Raw genomic sequence first — 18,328 nt, 5'->3', positions numbered from 1 at the left:
TTCTTAATTACAACACAGTACCTCACATTCCCATTCCATTTCCTCAAAACTTAAAAGTCCTCTTTCAAAAAGAAATAGAGGGCATCTGATTAAACTAAGAGTTGAATTTGAAAAAAGTTAGGGGCTCTAAATAACACTATGAAAAGGTAATAATACTTAAGTAACAGAATAGGAGACAAGACAAAGTGACAAGAAAACACCAAACATTCCTTCCCATCCTAGGTCACAGACTCTGGGCAAACAAAACTGTTTTCAATGCCTATACCTTTGGGGGGTTTATTCTGGCCACTGACTTGTAGGGAACTCTAATTTTCACACAAAATAATTCGAAAACTTAATTTTTACTTGCTTACTCTTAGAAAGGGTAAACACCACTAGGACAGCCACAGAGCACAGAGACTGTCCGATTCGTAAAGTGCTTTCCAGTCTGGGGAGGTGAAGGTTTACCCATAACTTCATCACCTAAGGTGGTGATTCTGACCGGGGCAGACTAGGATTATTCTAAGAGAAGATAAATCCATTTGTTTTTTCACAGGCACTTCTTGTACAAGCAGAAATGCACACACATGTAGAGAGAAGGCATCCCCACTCACCACGCGTGTCCGAGGTGTGCGTGATCGTAAACCGTGGGTCCACAGCTGTACCTGCCAACAAGGCGAAGATCCGTCACCGGCAGTGCCAGGGCAGGCCGGGGCTGGGGGAGGCACGGCTCGGGGCAGCCCTCCCCCGGCTCCGCTTACAGAGGAAGGACTCCCAACCCCGGGAAAAAGAAGTGGCACGTGCTTCGCTAGCACCGGGGGTGCGGGAGCCTGAAAACAGGGCCTGCTTCGTGGGAACCCGCGCCTTTGCAGCTTTACGTTGTTTGCCCGCAGGCTTCATCCCTGACACACAGGACCAGCCGTGGGAGATAGGCTTGAACGTGACCGCCACTCAGGACGCACTGCGAGGGGAGCCCACGCAGAGGTCTGCCGGGGCCCACGGCCTCATCTCACAGGAGCAGGCCCAGGCGCAGAGCGGGCCCGGCCCCGGAGCGATGGGAGCGGCGCCCAGCCCAAACCCGGCCGCCTCTGCGGACGCCCGGCCTGGTTATTTCACATGGCAAATGAACAACAAAACTGGCAACAAAACACCTTTAATGGCACGCGGGGCGTCCCCTCCCTGCCCCATTAGAAGGAATAGATGCCCCAGCCCACGCACCCGGGGACACGGGGGGCAGGCTCCTCCCCACTCCCCGCCCCCCACCCCCAGCCCTCTGGGGCGACCCCACAGCCCGGTAACGAATAGCCAGCGCTACCAGGAGATCGCTTCCGGGCGGGGCACGATTAAAGGGTCTTTCCTTTGGGTCAGACTGTTGTAGATCTCGATGCCCGTGTCGTGGCCGAGGGGCGGCCGCCACCCTCTCCCGCGGCCTACACACGCGCAGCGGGCCGAGGGGAGCCAGCCCGCCGGCTGCCGGCGGACGGGAGCCAGGAGCGCGGGCAGCGCCCGCCAGAGGCCTGCGAGCCTCAGCCCCCACGGGGCCGGGGTCAGGAGCGGCCCCAGCGGCAGCGACATCGGCCCCCGGGTCCCGCGGGTCTGGCTGCGGGGTGAGGAGAATGCGGGACGGCCGTAGACTCGGCTGCCGCAGACTCCGCTCGGCCGCCCGGGCGTGGGGCCGGCCGGAAAGCCCGCCACCTCCTCCCTCGGCCCGCCCCCTGGGGCGGCCTCCCGACTCCTCCCCGCCCAAGGCAGGGCCACAAGCGCCGCCCCGGCCAGGAGTGCTCCGGGCCGCCCAGTGAGGGGCCGGAGCCAGAGCAGGCCCAGCCCCCAGGCACGGGGCCCTCCGCCCCGCGGGGCTGCGAGTTCACGGCCGCGTGTAGAGGGAGAGCTGTGGGAAGGGGGCGGGGCCGACACCCCGAGACGCCACGTGAGGGCAACATGCCGCGGGAGGCGGAGGAGGGAACAGCCTTTCCTCCGACTGTAGCTACAGCCGCGGCGCCCCGGGAGCCGGGACGGGGTCTGGGGAAACCCCAGAAGCCCGCGCGGGCGGCCGCCAGGGGTGGGGTTTGAGGTGGCCCCGGAGCCTCCCTCTCGGGCTTCCTCCACTCTGCGCCGCCACGTCTACCCTCCCCGAAGAAAGGCACGTTCTCCTAATAAGCGCATGTGGCCGACCCCGGGAGGCCCCGGGAAGGCAGCCGGGGCTGTGCCCGAGGTAGCCCGGGCCAGCCCGTCCGAGCGCGGGCCCGCGGAGGCGGAGAAGCCTCCTTTCCCCGCGCTCTCCCCGCACCAGCCCCACTGTACGAGTGCGGCTTCTAGCGCATTTATGCAAATTAAAGACCGAAGGGACTGCGTTAAGTTGGCACAAAAATGACCCAGTTCTGGCGCATGGGCGGTAGGAAATTTCCTTTTGGATTTAAGACCCTTTCAAACTTCGCCTCAGCCTCCCATGAACTCGTCACTGTCCCCAGCCTGACAGCGCGGCCTGCACGTGTCCCGCGGCTCTGCCCCTCGGCTCTGGCCCGGCTCCTCTCGGTCTAGGGTCAGGACTGGGCTGCAAGCACTGCCCCTGCAGCCGCCGAAACAGGACGTCTCCCGTCTCTGCGAGGCTTCCGAGGGACTGCGTCTAGAGAAAGTTTCTTTGTTGCTTCCTCCAGAAATTAATGCTAAAGTGTAACAACAGACGTAAGGTATTTTCCCCAAAGGCTTGTCACAAAAACAAAGCTAAGATCTCTGGGGTCACTGATTCCTATACGTCTTTCTCCAGAAAAAAAAAAAGACGTCATCCAAAGATAGATTTAGTGTTAGGAGAAAACAGATTCAGTGCTCTAAGACTTAGAACACTGTCCCAATTTAAATGAATGGCACTGAGGAAATACTAATATTTGATTCTCTAATGCAAGACACTAAGTTATTCCTAATTGCACTCTACTGAGAATTCTTTCAGTCTAGTACATGGGTATCCTTTTTGTACTCATACACAGTACTTGTTTTTGCTACTTTATAATTTTCTCATTTTTAATAAATATATTTTAAGTACTATAGAATGTAAACTCTTTGAATAGTCTTATTAGAATTTAGCAGTTCTCTGAAGTCAGTAGGCATCCAGTAAATTTTTTTTTAATGTTTGCTGAATTAATAACATAACTTTAGTCAGTTGAATCAAGGTGAAGGTAACGGTCAGTAAAATCACAATTTATAAGGAAAGCTCTGATTCAGATACACTGAAACAAAAAAGTTAACCATCTTTACAATCTGAATATTTGAAACTTATTCAAAATCTAGAGAACTTTTCTTGGTGATGGCAAAAATAGGTTGACTACTAAGGTAGTGTAAATATTGTCATATACAAATGGTTCATCATCTTGTTTTCAGCCAAAATTTTAGCAAATGCTAAAGCACAAAGATGGTTCAAGGAATTTTAAGCTTCAGATGAATTATTCTACTTTTATGTTTGCATTTCATTTTCAAATTTTATGAAAAAAATTTTTACATATGTATAACATATATTGCCTTAATTTAAATGGTCTATCGTTAGCCTAAGAGAAATATCATTTTTCCGAAAGTTTTAACAGTTTTTTCTGCAGTAGGACCCAAAAAGCAAAAAAGAATAGGCCTTCATTGATTGAATAATTTGGAGAACTTAAACTCTTAAAATGTCTTATCACAATTATTCTATGTTAAACTGGCCTACTCACTGTATCCCCAACTCAGCATTCCATTTCCCAGCTCCATGACTTTTCACATCCATACTTAAAGTGCCTTCCTTCCTTACCTCTCTCTCTTAAAATCCTCAGCTTCCTTCATGGTTCTACTTCAAAGTCACTTCTTGTAATATGCAGCTATTCCTGTTTAGATCAAATTAATGTTGGCAACCTCCTTGACTAATCTTGTACTTTATCTGTGTAAATGTTATATCTTTTCAATATAAATTAAGCAAACTTATTGAGGACAGGAACTGTTGATTTGCCTTTGTATTTCCAGGACCAAATACAACACCTTGTACATATCAGGCCTTAATAAATGCTTATTGAATTAAATTAACCTCTTAGACTTTTGAGCTCATTTGAAGAATAATTATCCAGTGCAGTGGTGTCACACTCAAATAGAAAAGGGGCCACTAAGCCATACATAAGGATCCCTGCATATTGACTTAGAAAACCACATATTAGTATATTAATGTTTTATGTTGTTAGATATTTCCCAATTACCTTTCAGTCTGTTTTGGGCTGCTCTTGAGCCACATGTGTGTTGTGAGCCTCAAGTGGGTGTTTGACATCTCTTCAGCTAAAATCCATAGTGTACTGTATTATGTGGTAAAGAGGTTTTTGGTTTTTTTATACAAATCTTCCGAATAGAGCCCAAGGACAGGGTAGATATTATTGGACAGATATAATAGGATAGTGACTGGACCTGTGATGTCCTTGGTATAAAGAACTCCCACTTGAGGAAACTTCTGTCTGCCAAAATGGATGGGGTATTTTCTCTGCAACTTTTAGCAAAATGTCTGAAGAATTGAGAGGTTCTTGCCTAGGATCGCACAAACAGCATATAGAAACTTGCTGGAATTGAACCCAGTCTTTTTGGTTTTGAGGCCAGCTCTCTATCCATTAGTCACTGCTCCATGATATAACTATTCCAATAAAAAAAATATGTTAATCTAGATCTTAACTCTAGTTTCTTGGTTAATTTTAAATTTTTAAATGGAAAAATATTTTCTTTTTTTTGAAGTAGCTACGAATAAAAGTTCTAGATTTATAGGCTAGTTGACTATTTAGTAGAGTACCAGTCTATCAGGCAAAAAGTATTAAGCAATATCCCTGTGCCAAGCACTATGCTAACAATGGGGATACAGACCAAGGACATGGTCCCTAACCTCAAGGAATTCATTATAATGAAAGAGACAACATGCAAAAAGTTGTTCACGGATAGTATAGTGTAAATGGAATGTAAATTCATACAGGAGACACTTAGGGGGATGGGGAGCAGGGGGAGTAGACAAATGGGGAAAGGCCTACAGAAGATGTCACTTGAATTGAGCCTCAAAGGAAGCCAGGAGAAGGTGGTGAGGAGGAAGATCCAGTGAAAGGGCACTGAATTGGAAGATGGAGTATCTACCTCAAGCAAGAGCTCAAGAAGGCCACTGTTTCTAGATTATGAAGTTGAAGGGGAGTGAAGTAAAAGAAAATTAGACATGTAGGAAGTTTGGATTGTGAAAGCCTTTAAATATCAAACAGAGGGTTTTATATTTTATGTTGGAGATAATAGGGAGCTACTGAAAATCTATTGAGTATGAGTATATCTATTGAGCATCAGATTTGTGCTTTAAGACACCTTGGCAGTTCAATGGAGGATGGACTAGAGTAGGGTAGAGAGAGGCAGGAAGACCAACAAAAGGGTATTGCCAGCAATCCAGATATGAGGTGATAAAGGTGGTGGATGTGTGAGTAGAGAGGAGACATTATATAGGAGATGTTATGAAGGTAGAAATGACAAGACTTAGACAACTGGATAAGTGAAGTGAGGAGCTGAGGATGACATTGGTGACTGAGAAGGTGGGAAAGGGAAGGGAAGAAACTGAATGAGTTGTGTTTGAGAGTCCACCAGGAAGTTAGTAATTTAAAATGGAGTGCTGTGTGCAAGGAATGGCAAGAAATCAGATGCTGCTGGATTGTGGAGTCCATGGAAGGGCATAATGTAAGCCTGGGGAAAAAAAAGTAAGGTAACTGGCAGCTGACTCTGAGGATGACTGGGGAGGAGAGGCAGGGAGAGCAAGAAGAAGGCTACTGCAACAGTCCAGGAGTGAGGCTGACTGTGAGTGTAGGTAAAGGAGAGATATTGTAAGGGTGGAAACCACAATACTTGACAACAAATAAATTGGACATGTGAGATGACTTATCAGTGAGGAGCTGGCGATGCTGCTGAGGTTTTGAGCCTGGTTATCTTGTCAGGATGGTGATGCTCTCAACAGTAACAGGAGAGTTAGCAAGAGGGGAAAGGAGGAGAGGAAGAAAATGAGTTTTGCTTTGGATGTATTGAGTTGGAGATGTTTACAGCATATCCAGTTCAAGATGTTAAAAGGCAGTTGGTGGTTTGGGATTGTAGCTCAAGAGAGAGACAAGAGTTGGTTATATACAAATCTTGGAATTGTCTGCATAGAGATGATCCTTGGACCAGTAGGAGCTGATGAACTTACTGAGTTTGTAGAGACCAGAAGTTAGCCTTTTTGGTGTCACTGAACTGTCCAGCAGTCTGGTGAACCCATTTTCAGAATAACTTTTAAATGGATAAAAATAATAGGATTATAATGGAAACTAATTACATATATGCATATACACGTGTATACATGCATATATTGGGAGGAAATGTTTGCAAACCCTAGATAAAGAACTCCTTGTTAGGAGGGACAAAAGAAAATCTAGATTGCCTTAGGGGACATCCAGTTAGTGGGTTTGACATCAATATAGTTCCAGCAAAGAAGAATGAGGAGAGAGGACAAGGCAGGAGAACTGGAACAAGCAGTGTGTCAGGAAAACTCAGGAAGAGAGTGACTGACCCTGTCAGAGTTTACACAGAGAGGCCAAGAAGGATGAGGACTGACAAAGAATATTAGATTGGACCATTAAGAAATAGCTCACTGGTAACTTTGCAGAGATCAGTTTTAGTTGCAGTGAGAAGCCAGATGGTAGAGGAGTTAGCATCAAGGGAGAGGAGAGGAAGTGGATGTAGCCAGTGTAGACAGCTTTCTCAAGAAGAATAGTCCCTTAACTGAGGAGTTATATCGGAGTTACATCAGGGATAGTCAGATCAGGAACCATGTGGATTATTTGTAAGTGGGTTAAAAGCAACTGCTGCCTTTATCTGTCTTACTTTTAAAATCAGATGTAGGAAGGGAATAATGTTGAAGGCAAGGGTGAAGTCTGAAACTTCATATCTGTTCACATGGTTTCATTTTAAAGTTGAGCCAAACATAAAAGAAGTATAAACCTGTGAGGAAAGGAAACAAATATTTCATTCTCCAACTACCAAGCAAATATCCAGTTGCCTTTTTTCCTTCATCTTCAAGATGAAATTGCTGCATTAAGTGGTTTAAAAACTATTTAACTGACATTGAGAGTAACGATGAATACCTCAACATTTACAGTCCTCACACCTTGAGCCCCTCTCTTTGGAAACAATGTATTTCAAGCAAGTTTTATCTACAGACAAAATTTAGGCCTCTTCAATTTCACCAGGTCATTCCTCCATATAACAAAGTATCAAGTTTTCTACACAATGTAAGGATCCAGACGTTATGTAAGACATTAAACCACCAAAACTATATACTCAGATACATTTCAGGACTATTAGTGGATGTTCATAGATTTTTCTAGGATGTCTAGCCAAGTAAAAGGAGAAAATAACGCTGAAATGAAAAGATAAACTAGGAACATATAAGCACTGAAAGGAGAGAGAGAGAGAACATGAGAAAGCAGGAGCACACCTTTGGGCCGTTTCTGTAAGGGGAAAATAAAACCAAGACCTTTCTCCACCTGAGAGAGGACAGACAGCAGGTGAAAAATAGACGCTAAAGCCAGAAGCAATCAGGGTAACTAAAAGATGTTGTAGGTCTGTTCTGCTACTCTAGAGTAGTTTGTGCACCAGAAGTGGACTCTGAGGAGTCACAGAGGGAAGAGGGAGGGAGTTTGCTACCTATAAATAATCCCGTGCGGTGACTCTCCGCCGGTAGTCACAGCTTCTGTCGTGGCATGGAAGCTAAATTCCAAATTTTTGTTCTTGTTGCTTTTTTCTTTTAAGCAAACAAAGACCGTCGCAGCCCTTCACCGCAAACGAAAGCAAACGGGAAGGTGCTGGGTGTTGGGAGGGGACAGACGAAGCAGCGGACGAAAAGAAAGCACCAAAAAAAAGAAAAAAAGAAAAAGCAGGGGTGGGAGGAGAGAAGAGAGGAGAAGAGACGAGAGGAGAGGAGAGGAGAGGAGAGGGAGCGAAGGAGGGTGGGCGTGGAATCTAAACCCGGGAGGGAAGGGGAGGGGCCCGGCCTCGGCGCCCGCTCACCCTCACCAGGCTCTGGTTGTCCTGGCAACGAGGTTGATCAACCCCTGAGCTTTTCAAAAAGCCTTAAATCCGGGAGTTTGGGGGGGAGGGGGAGAGAATAGGGAAGGGAGAACGGGGAGCAACGAGGGGAGGAGGAAAAGCGGACCCGAGGGTGTGGGGGGGCAGCTAGTTTCCGATACGGTTTACTTACTTGGTCGGGGGCTGGGGTTTGGGGGAGAAAAAGGGTTGGTCATTTCCGAGGCTTAAGCAGGGCAGAGGGAAGACGACAGGAGAGATCGAGGACTGAGGGGTTTGCAGATCCCCGGGGGAAAGGATTTGAGGGGTTCGAGGATAGGCCAGGGCAGGTTCAGGGGGAAGAGTTTGTTAGGGACATAGGGGTTGCTACTGGGAGAGATGGGAGGCGGGGGCCGGGGAATGGTGAGCTGTCAGGTAAGGGGTGTATGATGGGGGGTCTGGAAGTGACTGCTGCTTGGCTCCTCTCTCCTCTCTTTGGGAAGGGACAAGCAAACTCCTGAGACCCTTTGTCTTCAGCGCGTTCGAAACTGAACTCCGGAGAAAGACACAAAGGGACGGCGGGAGGGAGGGCGGCTGCCAACTGCGCAAGCGCCTCCCGTCAGGGAGGCTGGGAATGGTAGTCCGGCCCTCAAGTGGCGAGAGGACGTCCATTCTCGCCTGCCCTTGCCCCTCCCCCTCCCGTCACCAGCTCGTGATGCGCATGTGCACTCCTGACAATTCTTCCCCCCCGCAACTCCCCTCTTCATCTCCTAACCTCCGCCCAACCGAGGACCCAAGGCTCCAGTAAGTAAAATCCTGAAATGAATTGTCAGTCTTCGTCCCGCCTCCTCCCGAGCCTTCTCTCTGATTGGACTGTGCGGCTGAGGGAGGAGGGCAGATTGGTTGCTGGAGTCGCCACTCGTGCGACGTCATACTTCTACACCGTTACGGAGTGGGAGGGGATGCTGGGGAGAGTTTAAGGGGGAAGTAACGGGGCCGTTCGCGCACTGGGCAGCGGCGGCGGGGCCGCTTCCGCCGCTCGGCCGCCCAGGGGAGGAGCCCCCGTGCGGGAGGGCGCGACTCGAAGTTCCGAGGCGGGCCGTCGGGGCCGCCCCCTCCGTTTGGCCTGCGAGCGCCAAACTCCCAATAAAGTTTGTGGCTCAAGTCGGCCGCCGCCTAGCCCTGGCAGCGCCGGGCTCCGCCGCCCTCCCCCTGGTCCCCTCCCCGCGTCACACACACAGGCGCACCGAAGCCCCAAACTCCCAAGCAGAATACAGGCCCGGATGGAGCCCCAGCCGTCCTCACCGCCCCCCATTATGCAGCCTGAGGGTAGAGGGAGGCCGGGAGGAGGCGGGGCTGCCGTTGCCCCGGAAAGGGCGGGGGGAGGGGGGACAGAGGGAGGGAGGAGGGAGTGGAAAGGAGATGGGAGGGAGAAGAGGGAGGGAGGGGGAAGGGGGCGCGCATGCGCCATGCGTGGCGGGGCTGAATGTTTCCCAAGTGTTTGAAACTGGTATTTGGGTTTTCCACGTTGGATAAGTACGGCGCATCGAGCGGCGAGGAGGCTGTGCTCTGTTTCTCCCCTCCCTCCTCCTCCTTACCGACCCGGAACCGGAGCCGGTACTGGCGGGGAGAAGGACAGACACACACACGCACAAATACATAGAAGGCAACTCGGCTCGGCCGTGCTACTCGTCTCTCCTCCCTCCTGGGTGTGTGTGCGCGCTTCGTACGCTCGGCCCCCCCCGCCACTCCTCCCCCACCATCTGGGAGGGGGGGCCTGTGCGGCTGGTTGAATTCTCTGCCCCCACCCCTCCGCCTCGCGCGTCCCTGCCTCCCGGCCGACCCTCCGCTGGCGCCTCCAGCTCCCGTGTGCGAGTTACCGGAGCGACAGCCGATCTCTCCGCCGCCGAGCAGGCGGGGAGGGGGCCGGGGGAGGTGGCTCTCCTCCTCGGGCTCTCTCCGTTCCGCAGGAGGAAGGGGAAACGGAGCAGCAGCGGCAGATGTAGCTTTCTCGGGGGGCTGAGAGCCGGAGACCGCGGGGGGCGGGGGGACGAGTGAGAAAGAGCTTTGCATTTTGCAGTGCTATTTTTTTAGGGGGGCGGGGGGTGGGGGGTGGAGGAAGCGGAAAGCAGTGCAGAGTCGCCGGGGACCTTTCGGGTGAACCATGTTGAGTCCTGCAAACGGGGAGCAGATTCACCTGGTGAACTATGTGGAGGATTATCTGGACTCCATCGAGTCCCTGCCTTTCGATCTGCAGAGAAACGTCTCCTTGATGAGGGAAATAGACGCGAAATACCAAGGTAAGAGCTGGGGGTGATGGATGGGGCGGTTGGTCGGGTCCCTCTTTTTTTCCCTAGCTCATCGGAGTGTGAGTGTGTGTGTGAGAGTGTGTGTGTGTGAATGTGTGTGAATGCTCTTACCCCTTTCCCAGTCTTTACACCTCCCTCCTCTCGGCCCCTGGTTAAGAAGGCTAGTTGAATCTTCATTGGGGGGTGGCAGAAGTGGAGGGGGCAAGTCATGTTATTGAGCTGGAGAGAGCTGCACAGGGGGATCTGCAGCGGTAGCTCTTGTCATGGGGCGGAACAAAAGGTCTTCAGCTTCTTTTATTCACCAAGGTCTTTCTGTGTAAAACATGGGACAGGAAAGAAGGAGGAGAGAAAGAAAGATCTTCATTTAAGCTAGACTACAGGAACAGCTCTTTCTAGTGGGGTGATGGTGAGGTGGTGTGTCCTGGGGGCTGTGTGTACGTGTATGTGTGTGTTTGACGGGGGGTGGCCAACGGGGAAGTGCAGGGTGGACACAGATTACAGCACAACAACACTGAGGAATGTACAGTGTTCATTATGGCTGTAGTAGCAGGAGAGACAGAGCCTGATAGTAAAGAGGCTGTTGGAGAGCTTGCTGCTTGCTGTTGGGCAAGGTTGTCTAGTCCAAACCAGGGCTGTGTGGCTCCTGAGAAATGCCTGCACCTCCTTCCTCCTCATCTCTCCTCCTCCTGACACCCCCCCCCCCATCACCAACCCATCGGGTGGTCTTTAAACCTAAGTGTTACATAAAGTGTAGGGGGGTACATACTCTATACCGCACGGTCCCTGCTGCCTTTTCTCCAGCCCCCCTCTTGCACTTCCTCTTCAGTGCAGACTTAGTAAGACTGATCTGCTAGGGAAAGGCTTGCTGGGTGTAGTTTGCAGAGGGGCTGAAGGAAAGGTTTTATGCAGTGTGTTTGTGTGTGTGTGTGTGTGTGTGTGTGTGTGTGTGTGCATGTGCATGTAATGGGGGAGGGGGACAGGAGGCAAGCCGAGAAAACCGCGGATCCATATTGTGCTCACGAGGAGGCAGGGAAGAGGTTAAGACACGTAGAAAGGTAGCAGGGGGTTGAACCTGTGGGTCTCTACAGATCTGTATGTAAGGCGTGTATTGGGGAACGGGGGTATAGGGAATGCCCGTAGGGAATTGTTTGCTTTTAGGGAAACTTTTCTCGGAGGTCACACGCCGTGGTCGAGGTGGTGGGGGGGTCGGTTGTGACAGAAGAGCCTCACTCTTAGTTTTCTAATGTTTACCGTTTACCGGGCTGTGCTGCAGGGAGCAAGAGGATGGGGGGCGGGGAAAGCAGTGGCTTACCCCTGAGAATCGAGACCCCGTTTGAAGGCGCCCTGTGCGCTCTGCCGGATAGTCAGTTTCGCAGCGAATTTTATAGCTCACTCTATTAGCATATTGCGGAACGTCCCCGCCTCAGCCTCTTAGTAATTGGCCGTGACGTTCCCCATGGAATGTCCTTATCACTTCCCCGCCGGGCTATTGGTCCCGGGGACGCAGGGGGTGGGTTGTGCCCAGTGACTCGCCTCGGTCTCAGTTTCCGCCGCTTTCCTTTTTTTTTCCCCCGGCTAGGGCGGAGGGGGATTTGGGGGGAAGCGGGGAGGAGTGAAGGGGTCGGATTGCTTTGAATATCTCCAAGTCCTCTCGCCTCCAGCTTCAGATTGGTACTTTGGGCTCCGCGGGCCGGGCCAGTGCCTCCGCATCTGGCCGCGGATTGGAGCTTTCTCTTGGAGAGGGCGGGCCCCTGAGCCTAACCCTTCTCCGACTTGCCGCTCTGATAGGCGCTCTCTCTGAAGGAGGAGGGGGGCGCAGGGTGGGCCGGAGGAGAGGAGGAGCGGTTCCGACCTGCACCCCGGATCCCCATTGGCCAGTACGGGAGGGGTTGGACGGATTCCGGCCCAGGTCAGATTTTTAAGTTCGCCATTCCTGAGGCCCCAAAGAACTCCGGCTGCTTCCGGCCTGGGAACAATGGCTGCGTGTCACGTCCGGCCGTTAGAGCACGGGAAGGTGGGCGGAGGTATCGGTTGGTGGCGACAGTACCTCTGGCCACTCCCCTGGGCCGTGGCTCGGGCTGTTCCCCCAAGCTAAGCAGGAGCGCTTAGGGGCACCGGCGTGCCAGCGGGCCTCGAGTGGGTGTCGTAGGAGCCGACATGGCCGAGGGAGCCGGCCTCGCCTCCTTGCCTCCTCCTCCGCCACGGGCTTCGTTCCTCACCCGGCGGTGGGCGCCGCCGTTCGCCTGGGCCCCGGGGACAGACTCACGCTCCTCGCGCAGGGGACCGAAGCGCTTTCTTGGCTGCGGTGCAGCGTGGGAAAAGTGAGTGCCCGGCGAGGCCTACCGGTGTGGGCGAGCACGCGCGCGCGTCCGCGCCGGGGGTGGCGTGGGGGTGTGCCGCGGCCGAGCGCGGAGCTCCGGGGCCGGCCCGGCCCCGATGCTTTCCGTCAGGCCTTTCCCCGAGCGGCCCTGTTTGCCCCGCGGCTCTTCCCCCAGGTTTCCGGGGCTGAGGCTGTGTCGGACTCGGATTGGCTGTCGGGAGCGGGCGGGCCTTGGGCGGGCGGGGGAGAAGTCCGGGGTGGGGATGCCCCGCGGTGCCAGCGGGCCGCCCCCGACCTCTCACCTGGCCGGTCACCTCCCCCAAGCCCTGGGAGCCTGAGAGCTGTGGCCTGCCGTCCGATGGTGGCTCTCGTGGGGTCTTCCGCCGTGGTCACTCTTAGACCGGGCTGCGTGGTGGGAGTCCTGGATTCGAGTCCTGCCGGTGCCTTTGGGCGGTAGGCTCTGTGGGGCTGTTGGGAGCTACGAGACTTGAGGCGCTCGGTGGCCGTCCTGAAGCCCAAGTGCGGACCCTTTACCAGCGGGGCCTCAGTTTCCCCGTTGAACGGAGTGGCCTGGGGTTCTGATGCTGGCCCGTCCGACGCAGTGTCTGCCTTGAGGCGGAAGGACAGCTCGGTGCCGTGTCCGTGTGGTCACACGCCTCGATCTGCGTGTGGTTCGTTACCGTGGAGGAAACGCTGACCCGGTTAGGTTGAAAGGACGTCTGAGTTGGGCTATTTTCAGGGGTCGGTCTGTCCTTCAGAACACGGGCAGCGGACCTGTAGTTAGCCTGCGCCCGGCTGATGTGGGGAGATCCTGCCCCCCCTTCTCCGCCACCCCCTTCCCGGCCCCCCCTCCTCTGCCCTCCCTTCTCCTTCGTCCCCCCGCGCCAGACTTGGGTCCGGACAGTAGAGAAGGGGGCGGGGACACGCAGGACTGGAGAGACTTGTGTGTTATCCGGCGTTGTTCTTCGTCCTGTCTTGTGGCCTCAGGTGTCTGACGCCGTCGGGCAGGGTTTTGTCACCCAAGTGGAAGTTGTCTCCCTTATTGCCCCGTTAAGGGTAGTGGAGAACCGCTCCCTGGGGCCCGCAGCGTGGTTACCGGGTCAGGCTTAGCCGCGGGGGTCTGTCTGTCCGGCAGTTCGAGATTTAGACCAGCTAGATGCCCTGAGGCAGCTCTGTTTGTGACATTTTAACTTAGTCCTACAGAGGACTTAGTTTTCTTGTTTGTGTGAAATACCACTCATGTTAGTTAAGTTTCTAATTTCACTGTGAACAGGAAAGCTTTTTACAAAATCAGTGGAATAATGGTATTTGTAGAATATGGGAAATTTGTGTTCAACTTTGCATTTTTTGATGAAAATTGTGCTTGCATTTGTCTGCATTGAGGCTACTGGGCACTCCTGTGTTTTTGGGACAGTCCCCACTTGGCTCCACTAACCCCTGGGTATATCAAAACTTCAGAGTTTAGGGATATTGCTCAAGGAAATAGCAAAACAAGTTATTTTAATCTCAGTAATCTTAGAAGTTGTCCTGAAATATACTTGTATTATAAGTTAGACTGATTTTTTTTATGTACCAGCTTTTTTTAAATGACATTTATAGTTTGGACTTTGAAGATGATGTTCACATTTTATGTATTTTATTATACAGCTTTATGTAAATATGTTTGTAGACTTGGGGGGTGGGGGCAGATCTAGTATTTTAAAAGATTGCAAGACTTTCCAGGGAGAAATTTTATTCCATTTTGTTTAATAGTACTGAATAGGGAGAAATCCATTTTTGAAGTTTTAATCTCCATATTTGAAGTAGGCTTTTGACAATCATGATTACTTTCCTTATTGCATTTAGTACAGTTAAATTATATTTGTAAAATAATTTCCATTGAGTAATTATGTTCCCAAAATGCATTTCTTTTTCAAAATTAAGTTTACAACTTGTTAGTATGTTCTCTAGAAAGTTTAGCACTTTGACTACATTTGTTTTGGGAGAGAGAACCACAGCTATTTGAATTTTGAGTCCTAAGTTTTGGGTACTTGAGTGGACCATATTTTATTTTGTCTTTATCCTTATCTTCAGAATAGGCACATTACTACTTTTAGACTTGGGAGTGAAAATGTTATCTGTAAACTAATTTAGTTACTCGTGGAATAAGAAAGACATAAACCATAATATGTCTTTTGTTGTCCCCAAATCCATCTCCTATCATATATTTATTTAAATAATGCCTCTTTAAAATACGCAAATAATTCAAGTTTTTTTGCTAAGACAAGTAGACATATGTTCCAACACAGCTTATTTGTGGCAGAACCAAGATTAGGACCTAGATCTCCTGACTCCTATCCATTCATCATTATACCACATTGTAGTTTTCCTCAGGTTATTTTCATATATTGTGGATAAATTTTTATTTAATTTGTACAAAGATAACAGGTACTGGTAGGTGATAGCCTTTGTCTCTTGAACCTGTTTAAATGCAAAGATTGAGTAAAAATGAGTATGTAATATAAATTCCTCTCTTTAATATCAGTAATTTTTATAAATTGAGCAAAATCCCTAAGTCATGGACCTTCCTAGAAATACAGAATCTCATTTAATTTGGTAGAAAATAATATGGCTAGGCATCAGATACTTGTTAACCAAAAGCTTTTCCATTAATTAGCAGTCCCAAAAAATGTCTTTTATTTTGTACTTACAAATTCGTTTGGAATGTTTTAAGTGGTAGGTTGCTAAGTCTGAAATTTGGTGGCACTTACATTTAGTTTGAGATAGTTTGTTTTTAGGTTCTAGTGCTTTCCTTTGTAGTGACCCTTTTTATAGTATGAGAGATTATATAAAAGATTTATTTCAGTCCATGTGGAGAGCATAAATGCTTTTTGTAGTATAAATATAATGTTATTTTCCATTGCAGAAATCTTAAAGGAGTTGGATGAATATTATGAGAAGTTCAAACGAGAGACTGACTCGGTACAGAAGAGGAGAGTTTTACACTGCATTCAGAGAGCATTAATTCGGAGCCAGGAACTTGGAGATGAAAAGATTCAGATTGTTAGCCAGATGGTGGAACTAGTTGAGAATCGGACCAGGCAAGTTGACAGTCACGTGGAACTTTTTGAGACTTGTCAAGAGACTAACGACACCACTGGCAATAGTGGCAAAAGTAGCCAGGATAAGTCTAAGAATGAGACAATCACTCAAGCTGAAAAGCCTAATAATAAGCGATCCAGGCGGCAGCGCAACAATGAGAACCGGGAGAATGCATCAAATAATCACGATCATGATGATATCACCTCAGGAACTCCAAAGGAGAAAAAAGCTAAAACTTCAAAGAAAAAGAAGAGATCCAAGGCCAAAGCGGAGAGGGAGGCCTCCCCTGCAGACCTTCCTATTGATCCAAATGAACCAACATACTGCTTATGTAATCAAGTCTCCTATGGAGAAATGATAGGTTGTGATAATGATGAATGCCCAATTGAGTGGTTTCATTTCTCATGTGTAGGACTTAATCATAAACCAAAGGGCAAATGGTACTGTCCCAAATGTAGAGGGGAAAATGAGAAAACAATGGACAAAGCACTGGAGAAATCCAAAAAAGAAAGAGCTTATAACAGGTAGTTTGTAGACGTTTATTTTATAATAGTGAAGAAAAGAAATAAAACCAGTGTATTTATTACCTTTACCACCTTCGTGGAGGTACAAGGATTGTAAAATGTATATTTTTAAAGAAAGTTAGAAAATAAACCATTCCTGTTATAGGGATGGCAGTGATTTGTTTGTTTCTTTGTTTTGTTTTCATTTGGTACATCTGAACCAGAAAGTGGTCTGTGGATCAACATTTTTTTAAGCTCCAAAAATAGATTTGGATAAAGCACCCAAGTGAGTCAAAAAGGCTCAAATTTCTTTTCGTGACCGGGAAGCACTTAAGCCCCTTAAAGTATAGATGAAAGAATAATTTCATAAAACCAATTTTTTTATCAAAGAAAAATATTATTTACCTTAACAAGAAATTGGAAATTGTTTAGCCAGATGGCTGTATTTGAATAAACATACAGCCTGCTGCATTTTAAAAAATAACCAATGTGACATTAAACAAACAACTCTTGCTCCTATAGTACGTGTCAGTATAACAGTTCAATAACAAAGGTTTAGGGTTAAAAGATTATTTTTTAAAAAAGAAAATGGTTAAATTTTACATGACAATATTTTATATACTGGCCTAGTCCCAAAGGGGCCATTTTAAAATGATTGAGTACATTTTATATTTAACCAGAAAGTGATCTAGCAGTGGAACTTAAACACACAAAAAAATCAAGCTTTATACTGTCACAAATAATAGTGTAGCAATCTTTAATTTGTATAAGTTGTATAAATGTAAATTTCTGAGTGAACTTGCACTTACTGTATTATAATCGGAAATGCAGCCAAATGCCGGTGTGAAACCAATGTGCATTTCCTTCTGTATGTATGAAAGTTGTACAGCTGTGATATTAAAGAATAAATCAAACTTTGGACAGTTTGCTCCTTTAGTAGCATTTAATATTGCCATTTTTTTAAAAAATTACTTAAAATGTCAGAAGTACCAGCAAATTTATTAGAAGCTGAGCAGAATCTGCATTGATTGACCTACAAAATATACTCATGATTAAACATTAGGTAACTTAAATGAGCATCAAAAAAGTATTGATCTTACTTTTTTTGCTCTGAATGTGGCATCATCTCAAACTCAAACAGTTGAGTAGTGCAACTAAAAACTGCTTTTGTTGTGGGGCAGTTATTGCTAAAGCAGCTATATACATTATAGATACAATAGTATTAAAGTCAATGATAGACCTGCCATACAAGTCTGCATAATAGTGAAGTTCCCGTTTTGTTTATTATACAAGGATAGAGGGAATTTTAATGGATGAGGAAACCCTTTACTAGTGTAGGTTTTTTCCATCCCTGAAATTTATAGTTAATCTTAATTTCCTGGGGACACTTAAGACTTTAAATTAGTGACTAGCCCAAGGCCATACAGTTAGCTAGGATGTGTCATAGGTAGCACTTGAACAGAGATTTCCTTTGCTTCAAATCAGTTACATATCCACTGGACTGCATTTCCTTTTTATGGGACATGGCTGTTTTTACTTAGTAGCAAGATCTGGTTAATTCCATTAACGAACCAGACTCTGACATGATAACTAGTTACACAATTCCTGAGTGATCACTGTCAGCTCCTTAAAGGGATGGGTGGTGGTGAACTGCCAGAGACTGAGCACTAATAGATCTGGACAGAAATAAGATGACTGGAACTGCACATGTGCCAAATTAACTGACTGATGAACACATGCCTCCTTGATGGAACCTCATTTGTGATGGGGATCAAGGTTGCTGTTATTACCCATGAGCAAGAAGTTGCTAATGTATTTTATATTTCATAAAATTAAGGATTTTCAGTGGACAAAAGCATTTTGCACATCAATGATTTTGTTTTTTAGAATGCTTTTAAAAATTCAGAAACATTTAAAACAGGTTTGATTTGAAAAGTTGTACAAACAAAAAGATTTAGTGGCTTGGGAAAAAGCATCTGGACGAGTTGCAAATAGAAAAAAAACAAGATTCACTATTTAGAAGTAAAAAAGTAAACGAGATTTTAATAGTACTTGAGTTAATCATGTTTGTGAAAAAACAATGTAAGGAA

General features: G+C 48.1%; 2 protein-coding genes across 8 annotated transcripts in view; one reads left to right on the top strand and one right to left on the bottom strand.

The window, feature by feature from the left end:
- The window catches only part of CARS2 (cysteinyl-tRNA synthetase 2, mitochondrial), a 73,278-nt gene extending 65,317 nt beyond the window's left edge, over positions 1-7,961 (bottom strand). The window contains exons 1-2 of one of the 4 annotated variants that reach the window (XM_072621970.1): positions 1,295-1,681; positions 594-644 (exon numbers count right to left, since the gene is read on the bottom strand). In XM_072621970.1, coding sequence (XP_072478071.1) covers positions 594-644; positions 1,295-1,554 — 311 coding nt within the window. In that variant the 5' untranslated portion in view covers positions 1,555-1,681. Of the gene's footprint in view, positions 1-593; positions 645-1,294; positions 1,682-7,668 lie in introns of those variants that run through there. The other 3 variants (XM_072621968.1, XM_072621972.1, XM_072621969.1) reach the window with 3 other exon arrangements.
- Positions 7,962-8,669: 708 nt separating this feature from the next.
- ING1 (inhibitor of growth family member 1) lies at positions 8,670-17,164 on the top strand. 4 transcript variants are annotated; one of them, XM_072621979.1, is made up of 2 exons: positions 8,670-8,829; positions 15,560-17,164. In XM_072621979.1, the coding sequence occupies exon 2, from the start codon at positions 15,706-15,708 to the stop codon at positions 16,261-16,263; it is 558 nt and encodes a 185-aa protein (XP_072478080.1). In that variant the 5' UTR covers positions 8,670-8,829; positions 15,560-15,705; the 3' UTR covers positions 16,264-17,164. The 4 variants fall into 4 exon arrangements, with proteins under 4 accessions (XP_072478080.1, XP_072478077.1, XP_072478078.1 ...); XM_072621976.1 differs by lacking the exon at positions 8,670-8,829 and adding an exon at positions 9,509-10,325; XM_072621977.1 differs by lacking the exon at positions 8,670-8,829 and adding an exon at positions 11,202-12,655.
- Positions 17,165-18,328: the final 1,164 nt, after the last annotated feature.

Source organism: Notamacropus eugenii, chromosome 6 (genome assembly GCF_028372415.1).
Source record: "Notamacropus eugenii isolate mMacEug1 chromosome 6, mMacEug1.pri_v2, whole genome shotgun sequence".
Lineage (NCBI taxonomy): Eukaryota > Metazoa > Chordata > Mammalia > Diprotodontia > Macropodidae > Notamacropus > Notamacropus eugenii.
The sequence above is the reverse complement of the archived record's forward strand: the minus strand, read 5'-3'. Positions and strand labels throughout refer to the sequence as shown.

Bases quoted from the DNA above. Each gene is read 5' to 3' on its own strand.
- ING1 (XM_072621976.1), top strand. From the start codon at position 10,190: ATGTTGAGTCCTGCAAACGGGGAGCAGATTCACCTGGTGAACTATGTG. The intron at 10,326-15,559 runs GTAAGAGCTGGG...TTTCCATTGCAG, and splicing joins AATAGACGCGAAATACCAAG to AAATCTTAAAGGAGTTGGAT.